General features: G+C 34.7%; 1 protein-coding gene across 1 annotated transcript; it reads left to right on the forward strand.

Moving 5' to 3' along the window:
* Positions 1-2: 2 nt before the first annotated feature.
* LOC103253264 (protein piccolo-like) lies at positions 3-27049 on the forward strand. The gene is made up of 4 exons (XM_008051653.2): positions 3-398; positions 5688-7170; positions 23169-24575; positions 27026-27049. Exons 1-4 carry the CDS (start codon positions 145-147, stop codon positions 27047-27049), a joined length of 3168 nt encoding a protein of 1055 aa, XP_008049844.1. The 5' UTR covers positions 3-144.

Consider the following 27049-nt stretch of genomic DNA (forward strand, 5'->3'; position numbering starts at 1 on the left):
AGCGGCGCCCGGTGCGGAGCCCAGAGACTCGGCCGCCCGCACGCCCCGCGACGGAACCCGGCTCCTCTTGCGCCTCCGGCCGCGAGACTCTCGCCTGGGACGCAGCGCAAGCAGGGAGCGCGGCGGCCCGAGTCTCCCTGAGCCATGGGCAACGAGGCGAGCTTGGAAGGGGAAGGACTCCCCGAAGGGCTGGCGGCCGCGGCGGAGGCAGCGGCCGGAGGAGGGGCTGGCGGGGCGGGGAGCCCCTTGCCCACCGTGATCCCGGCCGGCATGGAGGCGGATTTGAGCCAGCTGAGCGAAGAGGAGAGGAGGCAGATCGCCGCTGTCATGTCAAGGGCGCAGGGGCTGCCCAAGGGAAGCGTCCCCCCGGCCGCTGCGGAGTCGCCTTCCATGCACAGGCACGCACAGCATGATGTATATGTCCGGGCATATATGTACAGCTTCCCGAGCACATATGTGCCAGCCCGTATGTGCCAGCACAGCGGTACATATATGTCGCCTCCGTTCGTTTTATTCTCCCTAGTGGGGTGGGCATAAAAAGATCACAAGCCTCTTGATGGGCGGAATAAAAATGATGCATGATAGAGTTTCTGGTGGGATAGTCAAAGGTTACATTCTTGGAACTGTGATTTTGGGTTGTGATTTTTTTTGGCCTTTCGGAACCTTTTCCTTCTAGGATACGGTGTGGAGAAACGCCCTCCAGTGTTTTACTAATCTGGAAGTCTTCCATTAATACAACACGAGCGTGTTGGGAAATGGATAGAACTGGGTGTTTACCTGTCTCTGTTTGAACCTTCTCCTCGGGGATTTCAGGGTCTTTTTCTCTGTGATTGCTGTCTCAATATTTCTGTAAGAATACCTTTAATCCCGCTGGAGGTGATTTGTCCCACCCCCAGAAGAGAACAGAAACTGTTTAGGTAGAAGGAATACAATGAATATACCTTTTATATTCAGCGAGGAACCCTAAAATATGTTGTGGCATTAAACAGATGGTTTGGTCACAGCAGAACAGGTGCTGTACATGTATTTCTGAATTAGCATATGCTATTTTTTAAACCACTGCTCTCTTTTATGCAAAAGTGACTTTCAGTTTATAGAAGGACATGTGATTTTTGTATTATATTAAAATTAATTTTCAGTACATATCTTTAAAAACAAAACAAATGGCAACTTGCACAGGCAATTATAAAAGCTAATCTGTAATAACGTATTCATTTCCGTCTCTAACTCTCCATTTTTCTTCACCCCAATAAAGTAGTTTTTTAAAAAAATTAGAGTAATAAGACTATAATCGTTGTGCTTGCCCTACCTTTATTGTTGTAAACAAATCTTTCAACTTTGAACCCTCAAGGAGAGAATAGTTTACTGTCCGTGGTCCTGAAACCATCCCTACTTTATGACAACTGAAGGGACATCTGCAATTTTCATTTGAGATTTGGAAATACAAAAGATTTAGGTATATAAGTATAGATTCTTATTCTCTACTTTATTTTTAAAAAACGCATTTTAACCTAGTCACTATCACATAAGTATATGCATACAATTTTGTCTAATTACATTTAATATAGGAGAAATGCAAAATGTTTTCTAGTGGCAGTATTTTCACGGAAAATCTTAAATGTTTAAAATCTGTCAGGTAAAAATCCTATTTATCTTGGAAGGAAGTCTGTGTTTTTCAAATATTAGGCTGTTTGTTTGGTAAAATCTTTTTTTATCCACTACCTTAACTAGTACAGTTTATGATATGTTGTTCTGCTCTACTTGATGGAAATTTGATTTGGAAAAAATTTAGTGTTTATTCACTCGATTTTCACAGTATAATAACAAGGTACTTTTATTAGCCTTTTAGAAATGTATACTAAATCTTTTACAATTTTCTCTAAGAGACACAGGCAACAGGTCTAGCATGCTGGCTACAAATACCAAAGTGTGATCTTTGATTTCTTGATTTCTAACTTTTTTGTTTAGAGGGTAACTGAAAAATATTATTTCAGCCTGTAAAACTGTTTCTTTATGCAGTATTTATATCATGTAGTATATTTTTAAAGCTTTCTATTGATGTTGGAATTTTTATTAATAGGTAATCTGTAGCCTAAACAGTTATTAGTGAAAACTTTATTTAAATACTCAAACAGTAAATTTCTGATTTTTGTAGCTTGCTTATATTTCACTGAACAGTTTCTGTAGAAGATACATACCTTTCGGAAAGTTATCATCCCTTTGTATGATAACCAAAGAAACACTTGGTTTATCACTTAAACTTTTAGAGTTATGCTAATTAAAGTATATATAGAAAATATATTCAAATTATTTGAAGTTTTAAGCATATAAGTGGTGTGAACTGATCATGGTGAGAATATTTTTTTCTTGATGAAGGCTGAGAACCTAGATTCTGATCCTATTGATTTTAACTAACTCATAGTAAATTACATATCCTTCTCAACCAGTATGTGCCTCAGGTTCCTTGCCTTTAAATAAATCTAATAATATCTGTCTTACTTGCCTTAGTGAGGAATTGTGAGGATCTGTTAAAAATTGACTGAAATGCTTTTGTTTGATTTTTAATTTAAAGAATTCCTACAAATATAAAGAATAGAAATATCAATACCAGGAATGAATAACACTGTCATTAATGGCTACAGACAAGCAGTCCCTTTAATTATACCTTGTTATGAGTTATTCTGATGTATTGATATTCTTTAACATATGGAAAAGTCAATTCAATGGAGTGGAAATTACTTCTGCCTCTGCTCCACCTCAATCAGGAGTCGGGACACCAGATTTCTGTGACTAACTAGTTTAATGACCTTAAAATAGTCCCTTAGCTTCTCTTAGTCTTCATATCCTGGAACATAGAGAGTAACTGAATATTAATTCATTCATATAAATAATGTAGAAAAATGAATAGATGTCCCCAAGATTGCTTATATTGTTAATATTATAAATTTTATGTGACTCAGCACTGTCAGCTATCATTGCTTGTTGTGTTGCATTTAAAAACTATTGTATCATCCCAAATACTTTTACATTCCTATAATTATCATATATATTTACCCTTATGTTAACTGTAATATCTTTTTCTGCTAATCTATGGAAAAAAATTCTAATCAAGGATGACAATAGTAAAATGAAAAGGGAGATAGTATTAAACATGGCTAATTACAAGCTAGAAGTGGAAGACAGGTTACAAATGAAATTTCCCCTGTATTTGTGATTGATTATAGACACAGGGAAGTGCAATTTTATTACTTTTTCTACTTATTCTCTTTACAATTGCAGATATATCATATGAGAAGGGTTTTACCAGAAAACTTTTTTGACTAGTAGAATTATTATAAGAATTCTGGCTGAATTTATTATTTCCTTTAGTATTCCTTTGTATCTCCCCTACTGGGTAGATACCACCACAATGCTTTGTCTTCCTAAAACTGCCAGCCAAGTTCAGGTTTTAAAATGAATATGGAATGTGTCCATTTATATCTCAGAAGGCCTGTAGAAGAATTCAAAGTGAAAAGAAAAATTCAAGAAACATTAACTTAAGAGTGATAAAAAACCTGATATATTTCTTGGCTCACTCCTTGTTAATCATCCATTTATCCATTCATTCATCAAACATTAATATTTTTCTACTAGCTGCCAGTAGAAAGTTCTAGTGGTACAAAGATGAGTGAAATAGATTCTCTCTCTGGAAGTTCACAGTCTAATATACAAGGCACAGGTTGCATTTTAGGCACTTTTATTTTTAACAAAAAACCTGTTAAACTAAACAAAAAATCACCAAATGGCTAGCTAAGCCACCTTTACACTTTTCTCTGGCATTAAGCAAATATCTTCTATTAATGATTTCCTTCCCCCCCGATCTATTTTACTTTCATTTATGTAATCATAGCAACCAAAACTAAGTTCAAATTATATGGCTGTATAGGCATTTTCTTCTGACAGGAGATTTTATAATATAGTACAACTAATATTTGTGGGAAGTACATACAAGTGCATGAAATAAGAAAATTTGTAGTCTTGTTCATTGGCAGGTAAATTTTGACAAACCGAATTAGAACATGTAGAACTTTATTGTGATCATCTTGTATTTTAGGTACTACTAAATTATTATTTCTTTAGTCTTGTTTCTTTTAATTAAAAAGAAATATACTTTTTCCAAAATTAAAAAGATATACATATAAAAATACTTGTAATCTGTTTTTCTCCATAATTCTAATTGAAAATATTATTTTAGTTGCAATGTTATCTGTAAATAATTGATTAATTTAAAAGTTATGGAGTTAATATGACTTTTGGCCAAATACATTTATAAGAAATACCTATTCATTTAACTGTAGTCACTTAAAATGGATCATGTTTCCAAAGCCATTTAAAAAAAAGTCTCGTATATTTATCTATAAATTAAGAGAAATCTTGAAAACTAATTGTTATATTTTAATATCAATATCAATTATAAATTGCCAATATTCTGTCAATGGCAATAATAAATGATGTAGCAAACATTGAGTAAAGTTATCATTATGTATTTTCTTCATCACAGGAGAGTGACAGTACTTTTCAAAAATGGAATCACAACCAACTTGTTACTATTTGTATACCAGGATATATCTCATGATGCTGTAAGCATCTATTATTACTTTGCGTAGAAATTTTAGATTAAGAATTAGCTATAAGAAAAAAATTAACCATGATCTTCTACAAGAAGATGGAGTTGTTTCTAAATAATGTATAAGTAATGAAAGTGAAATTCTTATTCTATAAAGTTTAATAAGGATAATATTTGATAGATATTACTTTTCCAGATAGATTAGAGTAAAATTAAATAGCTTATCAATTTTCTGAGCATCCATGAGATGACAACATATAACCTCAATTATCAGGAACTCCCTTTATGTCACATTATGTGTCTTATTTAACTAATGTATATTCTCAAAATCAAGTTAAGAAAAATTGCAGCAAACTCCTTTATTTTAATATTTTCACTTCTTAATGCTGCTAGTACTTGGGAGGCTCTTTGATCATAACTTTTGATAAAAAGAAAAAGATGCATCCTGTGAACATATATTTACTATAATTTGACATTGCATTGATTTATTCAAGTTTTAATTTAAACCTATTTTTAGTGAGGTTTATTTTATTTTTTTATTTTCATAGAAATGAGTTCTCACTATGTTGTTTAGGCTAGTCTCAAACTCCTGGACTCAAACAATCCTCTTGCCTTGGCCTTCCAAAGTGCTAGGATTACAGGTGTGAGCCACTGCACCCTGCCTATATATATGTGTGTGTGTGGATATATATATATATCCGGTCTTACTTAAAATCTCACTCTCTCTCTATATATATATACAAACACACACACATATATATAGAGTGAGGTTTTAAGTTAAGACCAGATTGTATTAAGTACAAATGAAAAGTATTTTTTAAATAAATATCTTAATTTTTCATCACTCATAACAGCAAGTATTGTCTTTTTTCTTTTATTTTCCTTCATGTTGGTAACCTTTACTTATTTAAAGAAAGAAACAAAAGCATTAAAAGTTTTATGATCACCTAGAGAATGCTACAAAAATGGGTTCTAGTTACAGTTATGCATTTATAATTTGGGGAATATAAGAAAGCAATAGCTTTTTAATAGTACTTTTATTTGAAATAATTTTTATTTCTTTTTATTTTCACTCTTCTAGAAAACAAGAGTTGGATAGTAGTCATCCTCCAAAGCAATCAGGAAGACCCCCAGACCCTGGACGTCCAGCTCAGCCAGGCCTCAGTAAAAGTAGAACCACAGACACTTTTAGGCCAGAGCAGAAGTTGCCTGGGAGGAGTCCTTCCACTATTAGCTTGAAAGAATCAAAGTCCAGGACTGATTTTAAGGAAGAGCACAAGTCTAGTATGATGCCTGGCTTCCTCTCAGAGGTTAACCCTTTAAGTGCTGTCTCCTCTGTTGTAAATAAATTCAATCCTTTTGATTTGATATCAGACTCTGAGGCATCCCAGGAAGAAACCACCAAGAAACAAAAAACAATTCAGAAGGAACAAGGAAAACCTGAAGGAACCACAAAACCCCCATCACAACAACAGTCACCCAAACCAGATCCAAAGCAGCAAGGACCACTTCAACAGGATGGCTCTCCCAAATCAGTGTCTTCTCAGCAACCAGAAAAAATTAAATCACAACCTCCAAGTACAGGAAAGCCAATTCAGGGTCCTGCCCAGACTCCTCAGATAGACCAGGCAAAATTGCCACTTCAAAGAGATGCAACCAGGCCTCAGACTAAACAGTCAGACATAGTAAGGGGAGAATCAGTTAAACCCTCACCACAAAGCCCATCCAAACCACCTCTTCAGCAAGCAACTCCAGGAAAATCTCCAGCACAGCAGGCTGGACCTGAAAAATCACAGCCTGGTCCTGCAAAGCTCCCAGCTCAGCAACCAGGATTAACAAAGCCACTGGCTCAACAACCAGGGGCAGTGAAGCCCCCATTCCAGACCCCAGGGACAACAAAACCTCCAGCCCAGCCTCTTGGGCCTGCAAAACTTCCTGCTCAGCAGGCTGGGTCAGAAAAGCCTTCATCGGAGCAGGCTGGGCCAAAGTCTGTAACTCAGCCTCCTGGAGTTGGAAAGACTCTAGCTCAGCAGCCGGGGTCAGCAAAGCCCCCAACCCAGCAGCTGGGGACACCTAAACCCCCAGCTCAGCAACCTGCGCCACAGGCTTCAGCTAAGCCTCCTGGGCCTACAAAGACTCCCGCTCAGCAGGCTGGGCCAGTGAAGTCTCTTGCTCAGCAGCCTGGTCCAGGAAAGACTACAGCTCAACAGGTGGGCCCAGGAAAACCTCCCATCCAGCTGCCTGGTCCAACAAAGACCCCACCTCAACAGCCCGGCTCAGCAAAACCCTCAGCTCAACAGCCTAGCCCAGCAAAGCCTTCAGCTCAGCAGTCTACAAAACCAGTAAGCCAAACCGGACCTGGGAAACCTTCACAGCCACCAACAGCTTCTCTGTCTGCAAAACAGACTCCACTGCAAGGCCACTCTAAAACCATCTGTCCTCTTTGCAATACCACTGAACTTCTGTTGCATGTTCCAGAAAAGGCCAATTTTAACACATGTACTGAGTGTCAAACCACTGTCTGTAGCCTCTGTGGTTTTAATCCCAATCCTCATTTAACCGAGGTGAGTGTCTTTATTCACTGAGTCCATGCTCTTCAGCCATATCATCATCTTCTACAAATGGTGTCATATTACTCACACGACAGAATGGCTTTGTCATTCTCTGGCTCTTTCTCTCCTTCCTTTTCTTTTCTGTCAATTGCAAATTAGATTTAAAAAAATTTTTTTTCCAATTAGAAACCTCAAATATCACAGTTTCTGAGAATTTGGCATATAAAGCAGATAGGAAAAATGCTGAAATGAGAAGCACCTACTCATATCACTCTGTGTATTATCCATGGTAGTTATTATTTAGCAGACACGGATATTGCTTTAGCATTTAAATTGATGCTCCCACCTACCAAAAATTTTGGTACTTATATTTGGGATTTGAGTTGGGAAAAAAGTGGGTGAAGTGTTCAAATTCTAAATCCCATTTTAATATAAATTGAGTACAACTTTTGTTTGTTTGTTTTTTAATCTGCATATTCCCTTTTCCTGCCAGGAATTCTGATTTATCCAACGGGGGCATACTTTCCTCATTAGTTGGGAGTCATTAATAACACCAAAGGTTAGTTTACAAAATAAAGTCATTAGAGCCAGTTTAGCAGTTAAGGGTGGCTTCTCAGAAGATCACAGTTTATATTTCCATGGCTTATATCTGGGTAGCCTTATATTTCTAAGTTTATATCTGGGTAATCCTTGTTGACTCATCACATCATAAAGGGGCCAGTGGTGACACAGATGTGTACAAAGTTTGCTCACATGGAAGATAGCAGAGTAATTCTCAGTAGACCAACTGACTTTATCAATATTATCACAGCACTTAAAGGCGCTGAATAAGTAACATTTTAGTAGGTGGAGATTTGGGAGCTTTTAAGGCAGAAGGAACAAAAAAACACAAAACGCTCGAAAACTCAGGAATTCTCTAGAGTTAGGGAATAAAACAGTAAAGTTGGGATATTATAGAGAAAAATGAGGTTTCAGATCTAAGAAAATATAAAATGAAGAAAATTTTTAAAGCAATTTAATTGTCCCTTCTTGAAGAAAAGGCACAGAAATCATTTAGTCCATCTGGAGGACAGCTGTTAGTGGGCTATCTGTGCATTATGTCTGCAAACAGCCTAGGAAGTAACTGACAGCAGGCAACAAAGGATTATGTGATTTAAATATCCCTGAGAGATGAGGCTTCTGTACTTTTGTGATAAAAGAAATCTATGTCATGATAGTAACAACATGATAATTGGTAACTTATGTTAATTTGGATACTTATGATAAAAAGTTATACAGATCTAAAATATGACAATTTCTGTTTTTTTAAAGTGTCTTTTAATTTTTTAGCCAAAAGTCATATTGAGTACTTTAACTTTTTAAATTAACAGTTGATAATTGATAAGATCGCAGTTAGTAAGAATATGCTGCACTTGAGTTATGGATGAAATCAGATTATAAGTAGTTTTTTAATATATATGTGGCCTTTTAAATTTTGGCAAAGATACATTTCTGTTTGTAACATACTATCATGATAGGAAAATGAAGTAATTATTTCAAATGATAGATGATCATTTATAAGATGTGTGAATTTGTCATGGTTTGGAGGCAATATATAAGGTAAAAACATGCAGTGAAAAATTTAAACCATATATATTATTTCTATACCTATTATATGAAAGACATTATTTGAGTACTTAATCTAAGGAATATATTCTTCTCTATGTTTGGTGGGATATGAAGATAACTAAAACATAAAGTTGATTTTACTATGATTAAAATGTATTAGATTAATGATATGTGCACAAGAAAATGTAATATGTGGCCAGATGATATGAACTGTGAGAAATATGAACAGGCATTATGGACTTCAGAGTAGAAAGTGCTTATTTCCAGTAGGTAAGATTAAAGATAACTTTGTGGGGAAAATGGCATTTCAGCTGGGTATATAAAAATGAGTACTATTTTTGCCAGGCACAGTGGCTCACACCTGTCATCCCAGTACTTTGGGAGGCCAAGACAGGAGGATTGCTTGAGCTTAGGAGTTTGAGACCAGCCTGGGTGACATAGCAAGACCTTATCTCTACACAAAAGCAAAGCAAGTTAGCCAGGCATGGTGGTACACACCTGTTGTCTCGGCTACTTGGGAGACAGAGGTGGGAAGATCACTTGAGCCCAGCAGGTTCAAACTGCAGTAAGTCACCATCATGCCACTTCACTCCAGACTAAGCAACAAGAGTGAGAATCCTACTCAAAAAAAAAAAGGATACTATTTCAATAGGTAGAGGACATGAAAGAGGGCAGTGATTAGGGCCAAGACTCGAAGCCACAAAAGTGGTGGGTATATTTAGGGAGTTAGGAGTAAATCTAAATTTACTGAACTTGTGGAAGAGAAATGGCAATGAGGCTGGAGACAGGTTGGAGTCAAATTTTGGTCTTCCACATTTACAGGGTAGCAATGAGTATCCTACTTTATGAAACTTACCTTAATTAATGTAGTTATATATTTGATCATTCATTTGATTAATTCATATCAAATGCCTAGTTATAAAACATCATTGAGTGCTAAGACAGAATCAAATATTCATTAGATATGGAGTCTTCCCTCAACCAGAAATAGGGAAAATAAAAGTCATACATAAAAAAGAACACTTACATCTGTATCTATTTATGAAAAGTAACTTTGTGTAGGGCTTTACATTTCACATGATTTGATCTATTTGTTTTATCAAAATTAAACTTCTAAATAAGTTTATGCATATATATGCTGTTTTCTCTGTTATACTAATGAGGAAACTGGCATTCAGATGCTTATTAGGCTAATTGTTAGGATCACCCAGATGGTAAACTACCAAGCAGAAGCCAAACCATATCTTCTGGTTACAAGTTAGTTTATTCATGGTGAGAAGAGAGATGTAGTGCTGTGGGGTCAAAGGAAGGAACCGTCACTATCAGTAGGAAATATTGGAGCAGTCTTTAGGAAAGCAGAAGTATTCGATTTAGGAAAGTGAATGTGAGAAATGCTAAGAATCAGAACACATGAATGGACATGGAAGGAGTTGGTAATGTGGGGGCAGGTAAGGGGACTTACTAGATAAGTAAAAGAAGGCATTCCCCAATTGACTGGATGAGCTTGGACAAGTCATTTACATTTTCTGTAACAATGGCACCATTTAACACATGAAAAGAATAACATATTCTCCGCCAGACTCATTCTATTAGGAGAACTAACTAAAAATTTGTATGAGATAGCATTTTTAAATATGTGAAGTGTTTTAACATTGTAATATATCGCAGTACAGATCATCTTAGTATTTTAAGGAAATTTAGCCTTTCAAATTTACTTGCACATTGTTTTCTACACAGATACAATATTATAAATTGTTGAGTTCTAAGGTAACAATCGAAAGACACTTGTTCAATAGTATTAATGATATCATTTCATTTTAACTTTCATTTGTTTTCCCTCATAAAGAAAAATGCAATTAAAATTCTAATTTTGAACTCTAGAAAGGCATCTTTCCTTATCCTGTCCACCAAATGCTGATGGTCATTTCCTCAAAATTCTGTATTATCTGGAGAGCAAAGTTGAGAAGTTAGAACTCTGGATAGAAGTTGAACGTGTCCGTTGTAGGAGATGAGATATATGAAATTTGGGGGACAGTCACTGCTTCTATGCAGTTATATGCGTCCATGAAAAATTGAATCTCTCTGCATCGTCCAAAGAAGATTTAGCACTGTGAGTCAAATAGTCCTCAAATATTCAGATTGAGTAAGCAAAGCTTTTGTATGCAGGATAGGACATGTCAGAGGCTGGACATTCTTTGGTACTTCAATACATGAATTTATTGTTTTGCAGATTGATGTTTATATGCAAGGAACTCTGAATTATTACTTTTATAGTAAATGGATAAAATAGAATAGTGGTCTCCTGTCTTTTTGAAAACACTAAGAGAATTTCTCTGATGTTTTTTGGTACCTACACAGCAGAATTATGGTTACTTGCTTGTGACCTTCCTGACTCTTAAATGAGGAAGGATTAGGGAGTTAGCTACACTCAGCACAAGCTTTAGAAAAGGGGATGTATTCCCTTACTCATAAATTCACCAACCTCTCTCCCACACCCTAACCCTGCCACACACAGCACCTTAGACAACCCAAATATCTATGTAAAGAGCATGACCTTTAAATTAATTACCCTCTCTGGAGGCTTTCAGGATGTGTGTTATTCAAATAAAGCCTTAAAAATCCACTGGCTCTAAGCCTACACTTTTGATGCCCCGAAGAGTTTATAGCTGTATCTCTTCTTGCTGACTTATTAATGGAATAAATCTTTACAGCATAGGTCTTCTCTTTGGGTTTTATTTCTGACACATAAACTGAACTTTTGCTTTCTAATTAGTGACGAAAGTATTTTTATTGTTTATGTTGATGTACCTTATACCATTTGGTGTGTAGCCTCAAGCAAGATAGATTTAAACACAGATTTAAAAGCTTATTCCTAATTTTAATAATTCTCCCAACTCATGACATTTTATAATATATGAAAATACTCATCGCTTTTCAGGAATGTTGATAACAAACCAAATGTTAGTGATGAAACTAGATTTAGGTGGGACTTTGTTATTATTTTTCAGTCACAATGGCCCATGCTTTAATTAGTCCCTTGTCTAAAATTAGGTTTTGTGTTTTGTTTTGTTTTGTTTTTAACAAAAACATAGCCACTCTTTAGGAGCTCAAAAAACCAAAACCAAACAAACAGAAAAGTTCTCAATTTGCATATATAGAGACTAGCATATAAACCTCCACTTACTAATAAACAAAACAGAGCAAAAAATGACTGAAATTCTTTACTTGGGTAAAATGGTTTAGCTGGCCACCTCCTTTGGGTAGATAGTCCTGCTGTGTCTTCTATTTCTAGTAAGAGAAACAGGAGGTGGGGTGGGGAGGTAGATTTGTTAAGAAGAGCTGGTAGAAAATAGTAGAGCTGTGCCACATGTCAGGAGGCTGGAACCTGTGGAGAAAGAAAGCCTGTAAGACATTCCTGTTGGTGGAATAACTGAAAGAACTTTTAGAAAAGAGGATACTCTTTTTTTAGTTGCTTGCTGTTTTTAGCACAAAGGCCTTTTGCCACCTTAAATTCTAAGCACAGACTGCCACACAGTTCCTCTTAAAAAAGAGGACTGAGTATACAAATGTTCATCTCCTCTCTCTTAATGTGCCACTTTTTAAGAGATTGAGAGAATAGTAGTTCCAGAAAATGGAAAGAGCACCAATAACATAAGTTGGTATGTTGAAGAATTCCTAGAAAATAGGAAGTGGAAAGGATCAAGAGCTGAGAAAAACCACTGTACAAGTGGCTTCCTAAGGAAACTCAGAGAAGCTCTAAACTTGGAATCAACACAAATAAAAAGCAGTAGTGGGTTGTGGGTAGTAATCAAAGAATAAATTAAAATATTGAAGTAGGAACAAATAGGACAACTGGGCTCTCCTAATCACGGGGAAGACAGGGTGTAGAGGGAAACATTTCTTTCCCACCTCAGGCTAAAGTCAGGAAATGTTCTACAAATGAAGGAGTGAGATTCCTGAGGAAGGGCCCTCATAGGAAATAGGTCTTTTTTTTTTTTTGAGAGTCTTCAAAAGAAGAATAGGAGTGTATGTAATGCTCCTCTCCCACAACAGTGTTGCAAAGAAAAACAAAAACACAACTCAACCATGAATCAAAAATGCACCAAATCTATTACCATCAGAGTAAAGCTGTCCTTACTTGGACACTGATCTGCTGCCTTCTTATTTCCTCTCATTCAAAATAGAGAACCCATAGGGAAGAAGAACTGTCTACAATATAGACAATATAGAAAAACCTCTGTTGACTACCTATAAGTGGATTAAAGGGTCTTACTAGACATTGTAACCATATCACCATTTACAGACATAAAAGAACTAATCCAAAACAAGCAAACCTCATAGGAAAAGGCTCATTCTACAAACATAAAGAATGTATGAAAGTCTTTACTATTCCTGAGAAAGTTTTAAGAAGATATTTTATCAATAATTACCACACTCAAAATTCCGTGGAATGATTGAGAGTAAAAATGACCCTACTAAATGGGCTGAAAAATAAGGACCTCGAATTTTTCCAGATTATAGAGTTAAAACAAACAAAAGCAAAATTATTTAACTACTTAGCATCAAGTATGCACCATGCTTGTTCTAGACTCTAGGGATATAGAATGAACACAAGTGACAAAATACCTTCCCTTATGGAACATGTATTCTAATAAGGGTCACAGAAAAATAAAACATACGGTGACAGATGGTTATAAGTATTATGAGGAAAATTGAAGTTAAGGGAGGGATATAGTATTTGCCAAAAGAATGATAGGAATGGGTAGTAGGTTTCCCTTACTTGCTTCCATTAGGGAATAGAGTCTAGGAGTTGATGCGTTACTTGTGAATCTAAAATTTTTAATGGTGATTAAAATTCTAATTGGTGTGTGTAGTCCTGAGACTGCAGATCATGGATAATGGTGGTAAGGAAAGAAAGGGTGGGAATGTACCCAGGAATCCATGTAATTCTGAGATTGTCTCTTCACTCCTGCCTATTTTAATGTAACAGAATGCGCATTTTATGAAATCCACAGCATAGGGAACTATTTCTATTCTTAAAAATAGATGATAATATATGGTTTCTTATTTTTAAAAATCACCTTTCATAAAATGAAGGTAAACATACATAATATTTAAATTTATAGATGAAAAGTAAAATCAAAACATATTATTCAATGTATAATGCCAACTACAAGAAGAACTAAAAGCAGAAGTTAACACTGTTTTGAGTCCAGAAAGTAAGCCTCCGTGGTAGTGAGAGAGGCTTTTACTTTTAATGTAAAAACTGTTTACACTAGTTTATAAATAATGTAAAATCATGTTGTAACTAAAATTAATACTAGACAATTAAAAAATTCTGAGTCATAAATGATTGGTTGAACAAGTGTATGATATGAAGGGATGAAAAAAGAAATTGGATTTTTGATCTGTACATCTTTACCCTTGAGATTCTACTTGGTGAAAAGTCAAAAGTTTTTGGTTCTAAATAACAATGAGGATTTTATGTCTGTGATGCCAAGTTTGATCAGTCTCTTTTTTCATTTTTGCCTGTCACAGCCATGTGTGCTTTAACTGGCTCTGTGTTCATATGAAACCAATAAAGAAAAATAAAGTAACTTGATTCTAAGCATAAAATTTTTGCAAGAAAAAGAATATATATATAGTATATATATTAAATATATATTTAATTCTCTGATAATCCCTATGGTATCATTCATACTATTTAAAATAAGAATATACTAATTATAATGAAATGAATTTATCTTTATTTAAAATGGTTTCTAATGAAATTAAAGAACTATAACTCAATCATTTAAAAATCCGCATTACTTTAATATGTTTGCAAACACTTTATTTGTTTAACTCTCACCTTTGTTGAGACTCAATTTGTACAATTTTCCTTATTTGATGGATAAATATGCTAATATATGTCCAGGGATGCATATGATATATTATGATTAATAAATGCTATTAATATAACATCTATATAATGTTAGTATACTCACACACACACACACACACACACACACACACATCCCTCATGCTGTATCCATAAACCTAATTATTAGAACCAAAGTCTGTTTTTCACTTTCAGCTTTTAAATGACTAGGTGTTTCAGGTATCTTTCTGTAGAGCCAGCTTTCATAATATCCAATAAGCATGTTGTTACATATTATTACAACTGGTATGGTGATCTGTATAGCTTGGTAAGAACAGATGTTCTGCTATGAAAGCAGATATCCACAGTTAACAAAATTGTTTATTGGACAGTAAACTGAATATAATAATGAGTTAACTTGCTCATTGTTTTTATTTCTTGATAAAGTACACACATATAATCCTCTCCCCATTCCATATCTTAGTTTAGTTTTTATATAAACTAAATTATCTTAGTATTGTAATTTTATTTTAGATAAATATGTGCTCTTATGTACAAATATTTCAAAGGTATTAATTACATTGAAGACAAAGATATAAATAATCTGTTAGAGGTTTACGTTAGTTTTTCTTAAAATAATAATATGAATGTATCAATAAGATGTCAAACAATATGAGTTCTGTCCTAGCTTTCCCTCTCACACATGTGCACTCTTGCTGATATTACTATGAATTTACTTTAAAGTATTTCTAGTTATCTTTGATAAGGAAGCAGCATTTTTACTGCAAACCATGTTTCTTGTCTTTTTCTTACTTCCATAAGAAAGAAGATTGATCTTGTGTGACAGGGAAGAGAGATCATAATTTGAACTCTGCATTTCAAATTGCACTAGCCACTTCATATGTATTTTGTCATTTAATGCTCTCTTAATGAGGTGGTATTCATGTTTGACAAATGAATAAAAAGACTAAGAGAATCAGAATTGGTATTCCAAAACATTTTGAAATCTGCGATGTTTCTTTATAAATTAATCATAAGATGATGCTTTGGAAAAGTGGAAAATAATGAGATTTTAGACTTGGAAAGTGTGTATATGAATCCTACCTAGCTCAACTACTTATTTGTTGTGTGAATTTGTCAGGATGCTTTTTTTTTTTTGAGTGTTTAGTTTCATTATTTATAATGTGAGAGTATTCGTAAATTAAAAATCACATTTGGCAATATAAATGGAAGTTCTTTGATACTGTAGACACATTTGTTATTATTAAATGCTAATAATAATCTTTATAAAATTCTGATAGATAAATAGGAAGAGAACCAATATCATTAGCTCCAATAGTAGATGAGAAAACTGGTGTTAAGAATTTAAGTGACTTTTGTAAGGTCACATTGTCTTTAACTGATTATTTGACTCACTATACCATTTCCTAAATTTCTGTGTTACATAAAGTGTGTGTGTGTGTGTGTGTGTGTTTGTGTGTGTGTGTGTGTGTAAATTTTACATATCTTTAAATTTAAAAAGTAATTAACTTTCTTTCCTGGAGTTTATTTTCTGAATATTTATCATTAAAAAAATCAAGGTTTAAGAGCACTGTAGCACTGATTTTATACCTTCCTATTCACTTCTGCCCCAAACCAGAGTCTTATTCATTCTTTTTTGTTCTCTAAGAAAGTTGTGAACTCCTACTATGAGCAGGCCACTACATTCGAATGTGAGGCTAGACATGCTAAAGGTTATCATAGGTGCTCATTGTCAGGAATAGAATTCAGAATCTAGAAGGAGAGCTAATAACCTAACAATTTAAGATGGAATCTTGTTTATAAATTATATTTATAAAGATTTTATATTTACAAAATAAAGTATAATAAAGCTTATATAGATGAAATATAGTCTAACCTAAATATAAAATAATAAATCACTTTTTCTGTTCTTTTTTCTCTCAGGTCAAAACAATTATTGATCATTTGCAAAACAACTTATAGAAATATGACACTATCATTTGTTCAGCAAAGTCAGCATGTTATCAATTGAATACTTCAAACAAATCTTAGGAATAGATTTAGTAGGAATAGATTTAGTAAAATAAACTAAATCAATTAGCAGGCTTCATTCTGTAAACATGTAATTAGGATTCTGTAATTGTATTTTGGGGGGAAATTTTTAACTTATGGATCTTTTCTAACTCATTTAAAGTTTTTTAACTTATTGACAGGAAGGATTTTTTTAAATGGTCAGAAGGAAATATATGGTAATGAAAAAGTGGATAATATTTATTAAAAAAGGAAAATAATGTAATGCTGATTAAACATAATTTTTAAATCAGATTTTCCTTACACACATTTTAAAATGTACATGCGCACAATTATGTAAAACCTTAATAATTTGCAGTTTGTAAGGGACTTCTGTTGACACAGAGCTAAAATAGGCTAAAAATTCTTTATGAACATTATCATCTTTTTACATAACTTTAATATATTTTAAGGATTTTATATATTTTTAAAAATATATTTCTTTCCTTCCCAAGTCAACACACTAATAATTTCCTTAACTGCAGGGGACATCTGACTAAATTTAAAGATATGCTGCTTTCAGCATATGTAATGAGTTCATATTTGCCTCCTTATATTGTTTATGAGACCCTTGATTCTTTTCACTAATGTAATTTATTTTTAATTTCAGTTTAAAAGAAAATAATAAGAGGATAATGCAATAAGGCTTCAGATAATTGTACAAACACTGTCTAATTAGAGCTATTGAATCACAGGCTGCAGTATAGTGTGAAAGACCTAGGTGTATTTTAATCAACTGAGGTGTAAAAGTTTGAATTCACCACATGAAAGGCAGTTTAGAAGTGTTAATGCATAATATATGTATGTTCAATTTACTGATTTGAGATCTCTTTATGTAACTGTAATAGAGTATGGATATACTTTCATGTCCATGTACTATAATTATTTTATAAATTGTGGTTTGGTGAAAGTGTCAGTTTTTTGGGGGGAGGCTACACTGAAAAACAGATTAAAATATTTTTATCATTTGATCCTATCTGTGAGGATTTGCAACTGTTATTGCTATCATTTGGTGAGCATTATTATGGTTTATGAAGGAAATAATGCATGTTTGGTTTACTTTTTGCAAGGTTTGTTTATGGCTGCTGAATTACGCAGCAGAAATTGTAATCTACACAGTTTCAGAGAAGAAATATCTGACCAATTTCTAGATGGATTGTTTTAAATAAATTGTTTTACTAGGTTGCTGAGTGTGTTATCACAGTTCTGAGGAATGCTAGTGTCTAGTTTTAACCAAAATAAATTATGCATTAATATGAATAGCTAAAGATGTCAACTACCGTGAGCCATCTGCAGCCAAACTGCTGTTGGGGAGTAACTGCTTCTGTGAGGGACGTCATGTGGTTTGGGCTGTCCTTGCGTAGCAGAAAGCATAATCTGCTATCAAACTGTAGCTTAGTATTCTCTTTATAATATTAATTTCTTAGACCTCTTGTCTGGTTATTTTATATATATTTTGGTATTTGAAATAGTGTTAGGCTTTTAATAAATGTTTTAAGATAATTTGATGAGAAATAGAAAAAATACTTCTGAATAGTTTGGTATTAAATAAAATCTAAAATTTACTTGGTATCCAACATAGAAGAGTTAGCATGAGAAGTGATTGTTCCTTTTTGAAATTTGCATGAGGAGACAAGAGGAAATACTTGGAAAATTCTGTAAGGCACTACATATTTGAATGTAAATACTGTGGTTCAAACTATAATAGTACTGTGATAGTTGAGAAGTGGCAGACCTTAACTGAGTATGGAGTGTTACATGGTAAAGGAGGAAGTTCAATGTGGATTGTAAAGGATGGATAGCATTTAGGTAAATTTGAGAGAGGAGTCAACAGTTAACTGGGAATCGCGTAAGAGAGAAGACAATATGCTTTGATGGAAAAAATAGTCCATTTAGATGTTATGGTCTGCCTGAGCCTGCGGGTTCGAGACCTGCCTGGGCAACTTGGCGAGACCTCATCTCTACAATAAATCAAAAATTAGCCAGGCCTGGTAGCACGTGTCTGTAGTTCCAGCTTCTTGGAAGGCTAAGGTGGAAGGATAGCAGGAGCTCAGCAGGTCGAGGCTGCGGTGGCTGGGAGTGGCCACTGCACTTGTCTGGGCGACAGAGTGAGACTCCAACTTAAAAAAATAAAAATAAAAATAAAAGCAAAGTACTACTGCTATGTAATTGAGCAGAGATTCTGTTATAAATTTTATGTAGATTTTATGTTTAAATTTTCCAGTTTTGCCGGGCTCGGTGGCTCAGCCTCTAATCCCGCGTCTTTGGGAGTCTGAGGTGAGTGGATTGCCTGAGCCAGCGGGTTCGAGACCCGCCTGGTCAGCGAGACCTCATCTCTACAATAAATCAAAAAATCAGCCAGGCGTGGTAGCGCATGCCTGTAATTCCGGCTCCTCAGAAGGCTGAGGCGGAAGGATTGCCGGAGCCCAGCAGAGACTCCAACTCAAAAAAAAAAAAAAAAATTTTCCAGTTTGAACTACATTGAAAGGTAGATGTTAGTCATTATGCATTTTGGAATACACACACACAGAGGGAGAGGCTTCTGTTCTGTTTTGAAGCTTAATAAAGTAATAACATTTCTGAGAAGGACCTGCATAATTTAGTAATTCACTTAATTGCTTAGATATATTAAGTTGAGTATCTTGAATCATTATTGAAGATAAACCTAGAGTATAACTTTTTGGTAATCAATAGTTTGATACTTTTTTGAAAATGTTACCAGTAATTGAAGCTCTGTATGAGAAGTTCACAGGTAAACCTTCAAGGCCTACTTCTTGAGAAATCTAAATAAGACATTTATAATTATGCATCAAAGGCCTTAGCCAATCAAGTCCTAATAGTGTATTTTACAGCTCTGATACATAATAAAGGCTTAACAAAAGGGAACTCCTTTGAGGACTGTAATAAGCAAGGAAGTGTGTTAAAGTAATTATATACAAGTCTGCATTGGTATACAGAGTGACCGTGGAATGAGCGGAAATCTTGTCTGACTATTCTCTTACCCCCATTTATATAGCATGTTAAATCAGAAGGCTAAAAGAATAAATATCTTTATACTTTACTTTTGTTTATTTTCATAGAGCTAATGGAGTTTAAGTAGCTCATTAAACAATTGTGTCTTCAAACCTTGACTTTCATTTATATACCTTTTGTAAAGAAGTCTGTAGACAGGGGAAAGAAAAGAAGCCTATTTTTCCTTGTTTGTCATATAAAACCTAGAATTTAAGACTACTTCAGGATTACATATCTATCTAATAAAGTTGGACTCTTTCCTTCTAATGCTTGCTCATTGACAGTAAAAGCCCTCCTAGGACACATTGATACCATTGTAGGCTCTTCTGGCTCAGTTTGTTCAATTTATCCCACCACTTATCAAATGGATGTGGATGATTATAGTGTAATGTTAGGGATGAGCTGATACTTGTGACAGAGGACCTGGTAAGTTGTTTATGAAATCTTTGTGGAAGTCAGCTTCTGTGAATCAGGCTTGGCTTCAGATATTGTCTACTTCTGTGGCATAGAGAGGAAGTGATGAGGACTGAAATTTTCTAAGATTCTAATTTATAGGTATAGTAGAATGAAGACCCAAACATGCAAAACTAGAAGACCAACTGTATTATAGACTTGGGTACCATGAATAACTGGCAGCAAGTATCTTAGGGAGGTATGTCTCTGCTAAGAACTACAGATAAAAATTTCATTTGGAAGTATGAAACAAAGCAGTGATTATTTCCAGGCAAGAAAAATATTTATGGTTAGCAGACATTGTAATTACAGAAGATTTTTCAGTTAGAGTCAAGATGAGAAGAGATTTTCAGTGGTCTGAGGAAAGAGCAGGGTTCTGAGAAGAATGGCATACAACCAGAGAATGAAGACAGAAACCAGCTGTACAGATTGGGTAAACAGTGGGGATTCACAGAGTAAACACAGAAATGCTATAGCTTAAACAGCAGAGCTAATCCTTTTCAATTAATTTGTTTAATTCAAACCAGTTCAAAAAATATTTGTAGACATCTCTAATACTTAAGGAGTCATTGATACCCTGGAGATTAATAGAAAGACTACTATGAGGAAGTCCTTACTATTTGTTGCTGAGAGTTTTTTTTTGGAGATGTAGACCTGAAAATAGCAGAATATGTAAGTGCTAACATAAGAACAAAAACAAAATGACATATTTTAAGCTTCCTGTAAAAACTTTATTTCATAAGTAGTGAAAGCCATTGAGGTTTGAGGGGATGTATTTGTTTTAAACAGAATTAGTTTTGGTGGAAGTATATAGTGTTTGAGAAATGATAAGGGACAAATGAGAGACAGTGGCTCTGGAAATGTGATGGGATGAAAAGAGAATTTCCTCTTACAAACAATGCAGACACACCTAGAAAATAATTAAGAATATGGTAAAACTGTTACAAGATGTTAACTTGGATAACTGAGAAAGCAGTGGTGGTGTTACTCTTCTTAAGTGCATTGTGAAAGACCTGACTGAGGGCAAAGTAGAAGGGGGTTTATAATGTTAATGCTGAGCCTGATTGTGGACTTTTTTATTTGTTCAATGTAAAACAAGGCTTTTTTTTTTTTTGTCAGTTGAATTAGGAAATTGGATATGCTGTTTTCAGTACAAGACTGTTAAGTGCTGAGATAAAAATCATTTCTCTCTTCAACAGATTTGGCCAGTATAATTAAATAAAAAGGAAGCTCTTTTTAAAAAATCCTAAGAGGATAAAAGCTTTTCATAGAGTGATAGCTATAGACAATGATTTCAACATGTATTCTAGCAGTGAGGGGGAACATTGAGGGATCAAATGTCTTTTATGTGTTGTTTATAAAAGTTAAAATAAATGTGGTCATCCAAAGGACAAAAGGTAGGGGAGTGGAGTCTGTTCAAGCAAAAGGGTAAGAGAAAAGCAGGGCTCTCTCCCTGGAAAGAGGCAATGACTTTTGTTTTCCATCACATTTTTCTGGTACTCTTTCTTTGCTTAGGTGAAGATATAGACATATATATTTATAAACCAAAATCAGAGTAAAGACAATATAACATATGTTTCCCAGTGTTGATGCACATTAGGTACATCATGGTAGCATTCTAATTTTACAGTTGTCCAAAGATAAAGTTATGGCCTACTGGCTGACTATGTATGAAGCTCTCATATTCACATTGCAATGAAGTTTACACATTTCCTGATAAAACCAATGTATCCAAAGAAATTTTTCACAGAGAGAAAAAAGAGAGCAACCGCAATATTATCAGAAATTTATTATGTATCTATCTAATATCAAAAAAAAGAAAGTTACTAATCCTAGAAATTTGAATTTAAATTTAAATTAAAACTAGTTAATGTGGGTACAGATCTCTCATAAGATAGTTTATAGAAAAGATGAGTGAAAATATATGTAAAGAATTATACTTTTAATTATATTTTTGCTTTCATCTTGTGACATGATTATCTTATGACATGATCATGTAAGAATATGGAAGAAAAATGAGAAAAATGAATAATAAAACAGCAGAGTTGACATTGATAATAGGAGATATTGGCGAGTGGATAGATGCTTCTAATTTAAGGGGGTGCTATTTTTTTTATTTAACTTTTTTGGAGAGAATGTTCTCTTTCTAACTCAGCATGATTAACAATTTTTGTTTTCACATAGCTTAGTGTGTTGCCTGGAAAGAGGAAGTAATGCTTTGCTAATTTAAAAAATTAGCAATGAGGCCAGGCTCGGTGGGTCAGCCTGTGATCCCAGCACTTTGGGAGGCTGAGGCGAGTGGACTGCCTGACCCCACGGGTTTGAGACCCGCCTGGGCAACTTGGCGAGACCTCATCTCCACAATAAATAAAAAATTAGCCAGGCATGGTAGCGCATGCCTGTAGTTCCGGCTATTTGGAAGGCTGAGGTGGAAGGATTGCTGGAGCCCAGCAGGGCAAGGCTGCGGTGGCCAGGAGCATGCCATAGCACTCCAGTCTGGATGACAGAGTGAGACTCCAATTAAAAAAAATAAATAAATAAAATAAAAAATTAGCAATGTGTTCATAATTTGACAAGCCTACTCTGGGCTGTGTACCTAAATACTGTTTATGAGTCATCAAGAGAAAATATGTCATAACTGATTTATGGAATCTAATATGTTATAAATTTATTTTAAATTATACATGGTTTTATATTTCTGGGAGTAATCAGAATTTAAGTTAATCAAAGGGAAAGAATAACAAAATTAACATTGAAAAAACAAAACTATATTTTGATTTTACCCTTTAAAAAATATAGGATGTTTTGGTCTTTGAAATTTGTTCATTATTTTTTAATATAGTTAAAATTTTAATACTTTCATGTAAAAATTAATTAAAATAATTAGGTCATATTTTATGCTTTGAATGATGACATAGTTTCAAATGACAGCATGCATGTTTTGATGATATTTTTGTGTTTTAACAATATTATTACCTCTGTGACCATTGTTTTATATTATTTCTAGATAAAAGAGTGGGTCTGTTTAAACTGTCAGATGCAAAGAGCTCTAGGAGGTGATCTGGCTCCAATTCCATCATCACCCCAGCCCAAACCGAAGACTGCGCCTGTTCCTCCACCACCAACAGGAAGCAAATCATCCCCACAGTCACAGCAGAGTTCCCCAAAGAAGGATCCTGCCTCCAAACAGGATATCCCCAAGGCACCTGAGTCTAAAAAACCACCACCACTAGTGAAACAACCAACCCTTCATGGTTCTCCCCCAGCCAAGTCCAAGCAGCCTCCTGAGGCAGAGTCTTTGTCCAAGTCAGCCCCTCCCAAAGAGCCTTCTGTCTCATCTGAACAGGCCAAGGTCCCTGTTGCTGATGATAAACCAAAGCAACCCAAGGCAGTAAAGCCCCCCACAGACATCGAATCCCCATCATCAGTAACAACAAAACCGGATATTCCGAGTTCTGAAGTACAGTCACAACCTCAAGAGAAAACAACTCCTCTGCTAAAAACAGACTCTGCCAAACCCTCACATAGTTTTCCACCAACAGGGGAAAAAGTCACCCCATTTGATTCTAAAGCCATACCTCGACCTGCATCAGATTCAAAAATTATTTCACATCCTGGGCCTAGTTCAGAGAGCAAAGGTAAAAAACAAAGTGATCCAGTTCAAAAGAAAGAAGAACCTAAGAAAGCACAAACCAAAATGACTCCTAAACCAGATGCCAAGCCAATGCCAAAAGGGTCACCAACACCCCCTGGCCCACGATCTACCACTGGCCAAACTATCCCCACATCTCAACAACCCCCAAAGCCTCAGGAGCAGTCAAGACGTTTCAGTCTGAATCTGGGAAGTATTACTGATGCCCCTAAATCACAGCCTACAACTCCTCAAGAAACTGTGACTGGGAAACTCTTTGGGTTTGGAGCATCAATCTTCAGCCAGGCATCAAATTTAATTTCCACGGCAGGCCAGCCTGGACCTCAGTCACAAAGTGGGCCAGGAGCCCCGACAAAACAAGCTCCTCCCTCTTCACAGCCGCCTACTTCTCAGGGGCCACCCAAATCCGCAGGTCAGGCACCACCAGCACCTGCAAAGACTACACCAGTGAAAAAGGAAACAAAAGCCCCAGCAGCTGAAAAAGTAGAGCCCAAAGCCCAACAAATTCCAACAGCAAAAAGAACAGAAACAGAAAAAAAGCCACCACCTGTTAAAGATAGCAAACCTTCAACAGCTGAACCTCAAAAGGCTGTCCTTCCCCTCAAAGCAGAAAAGACCCTCAAACCAGAATCAACCTGTCCACTCTGCAAAACTGAACTCAACATAGGTTCTAAAGATTCTCCTAACTTCAATACTTGCACTGAATGCAAGAATCAAGTATGTAATCTCTGTGGATTTAACCCTACACCACACTTGACTGAGGTAAGCAATTCATATATTACATATGGATGTGAGTATATTGGTTTATTTAGAAATGTTTTGGTGGCCAAATTTCTGAGCAGAAAATGTATTTCTAGTGAAGAAAAAAATCAATATTGATATCTCAGAAGATATCTTGATTATGTATTACATGCTTACCTTCTTATTAAGAGTTCACGTTATTTTACTTTTCTGGGTTAATGCACGTGAAGTAAGAAGATAAAATAAACTAAATTAAGTTTATTTAAGTAAACTAGATTAATTTTAATGTATTAATTTCTTAGTTATTAAATGAATATAAAAATGAGCCATTCCTTCATGAAGACCCATAGCATTTGAGAACTATTTGGTTTTCACATGTAAGCTACAAATAAAATGTGTAATTTACAGCTGCCATTGTCTCTAATCCTCCCAGTCTCTTTAATAAACTTATAAAAGAAGTCTGGTTGGTTGAAGATCCATAAATAATATAAAATCTGTTATTTACAAAACTATTAAGAACTTTGTATGTTATTAATGTTGTCTAGTAGAAAATAGTGGTTCAAATATATTATGTCTAGGTGTATTCTAATTCTGTTTGAAATATTATTTAGCATCCTTATGAGAGAGCACTTTACTAGGAACTGTGGAAAGAAGAAAAGTTATATGGATTTCAATGACTATTGTGAAGGATTTTTTTGGTCTGGGATGACAAGAGTACTTTCTCTACAATGTAAATGACTAAAAGGCAGATGGTGAATTTCTACCTGATATAGTTGTAAAAGAATGAAATTATTAACATTAGGTTGTGTTAGTGCTATTTGAATATTTGCTTCTTGGGAGACTGAGGCGTTAAATGATCACTGCTGTCTTAAATAAGTAAAAACAATATTTTAACAAATATTTTGGGAATTAGTTTAAAATAATTGACTCTTGCTTTTATACAAATCAAAAATACTTAAGAATCATTTCACTCCACTGTACTTGATTTTGTAATTCATTATAATGGAAAAATTAAACAGATCTTATCATCTCTAAAAAATAAGTTTCTTAGTGTTGTGTGTTAAATAATTTTTAAGGAATAAACCATAAATATGTTTATTTTTTATTTTAAAAATACATAGTTTGTTTTGGCTTAATTAACAGCTTGTGAAGGTATTGTTGCTACAAGCTTCAGCAGCTTTTTTCCCTCTTTAGCTGTGATGAATAATATGATCCAAGATACATCTTAAAGGTAGATAAATTTTGGTGTCTCTTAGCACTTTGTGTTTACATTACTTATAGTGTTTTGGGTTCAGTGTAAAAACAAAACAAGAAAAAACCCTTAATTTAAAAAAATATGTCTTTAGAAGAACAGTTTTTGGTTGTGCATTCATGAGGTGGAAAATTTTGTTTTTTCCAAATACTATTGTATTTATTTTATATATTTTAAAAATTCCCTTTGATGAAAGCCTTATGGTATCAACACAATGCAGTTAATTGAAATAGTTATAAAACAAACTGCATCACTAAAAAAATAAAAATTTTGCATTCAAGGTGTATTTTCTACACATGAAAAAAGTGTATAGTGCAAATGAGGACTATAACTTATATGTATATGCATATGTACTTATGTATACATATACATTTGGATTATAGGGATTATTAGAATTCTATCAATGTTTGGAAGTAGAAAATAAGAGCTTCTTAGGTAAAGAGGCTATCAGTATACCTTTCAGAAAGATCTTTGATTTTCTCTGTGTTGGTAAATTATATTTTGGAAGTGGTGATTTGGAAAGGAGAGTTCTTGAATCAAGCAGAGAACTACCAAGGACAAGTGTGTGGCACTTCAGTTGTTTGAATAATTTGGAAATCTACATTGTCTCAAGTATTTAGATGGCTTAGATGAGGTCTTATTTTAAATAATGGTCAATGGGGTTTAGATGATCTATCATTGTTCAAATTACTTTGCTCTGTGATAATTTCTTTGAATTTGGAAGATCAAGTTTCAGAAAGAAAGAAAGAAAATCTTATATAATGAAAGTAACCAGTGTTCCTGGCTCGCCTTGACTGCTGATCTACATGAAGTTTTCAGTTAATAGAAGGTCTTGATGACCTCTGGTTTCTAGGTAAAATTCATTGGCTGGTCTGGTATCAGGGACGTGAATGAAGGTTAGTTGAGTTAAGCCTTGTTCAAATAGTTTCTAAAACTATTACCTCAAAGGACTTTGGAGAAATGGCAAATCTGGTTAGTTAGAAAAAATGGCACAGTTTGTTGTTTGCGTGTGTGTGTGTGTGTGTTTGTGTGTGTGTGTGTGTGTGTGTGTGTGTGTGTATGCACACATACATTGGTACATATATATAAATATATACATATACCTATTTATCTATAGTTGTATAAATGCTCACCAAATTCTAAATATAATTCCTAGGCTTAATTTATGGTGCGATCCAGTGTTCGTACTAATAATTCTTTTCTCATGTTTCTTGATTAGGTGTTCGGCAAACACCTCCTATGA

Source organism: Carlito syrichta, unplaced genomic scaffold (genome assembly GCF_000164805.1).
Source record: "Carlito syrichta isolate Samal-C Ts95f unplaced genomic scaffold, Tarsius_syrichta-2.0.1 Scaffold215687, whole genome shotgun sequence".
Taxonomy (NCBI): Eukaryota; Metazoa; Chordata; class Mammalia; order Primates; family Tarsiidae; genus Carlito; species Carlito syrichta.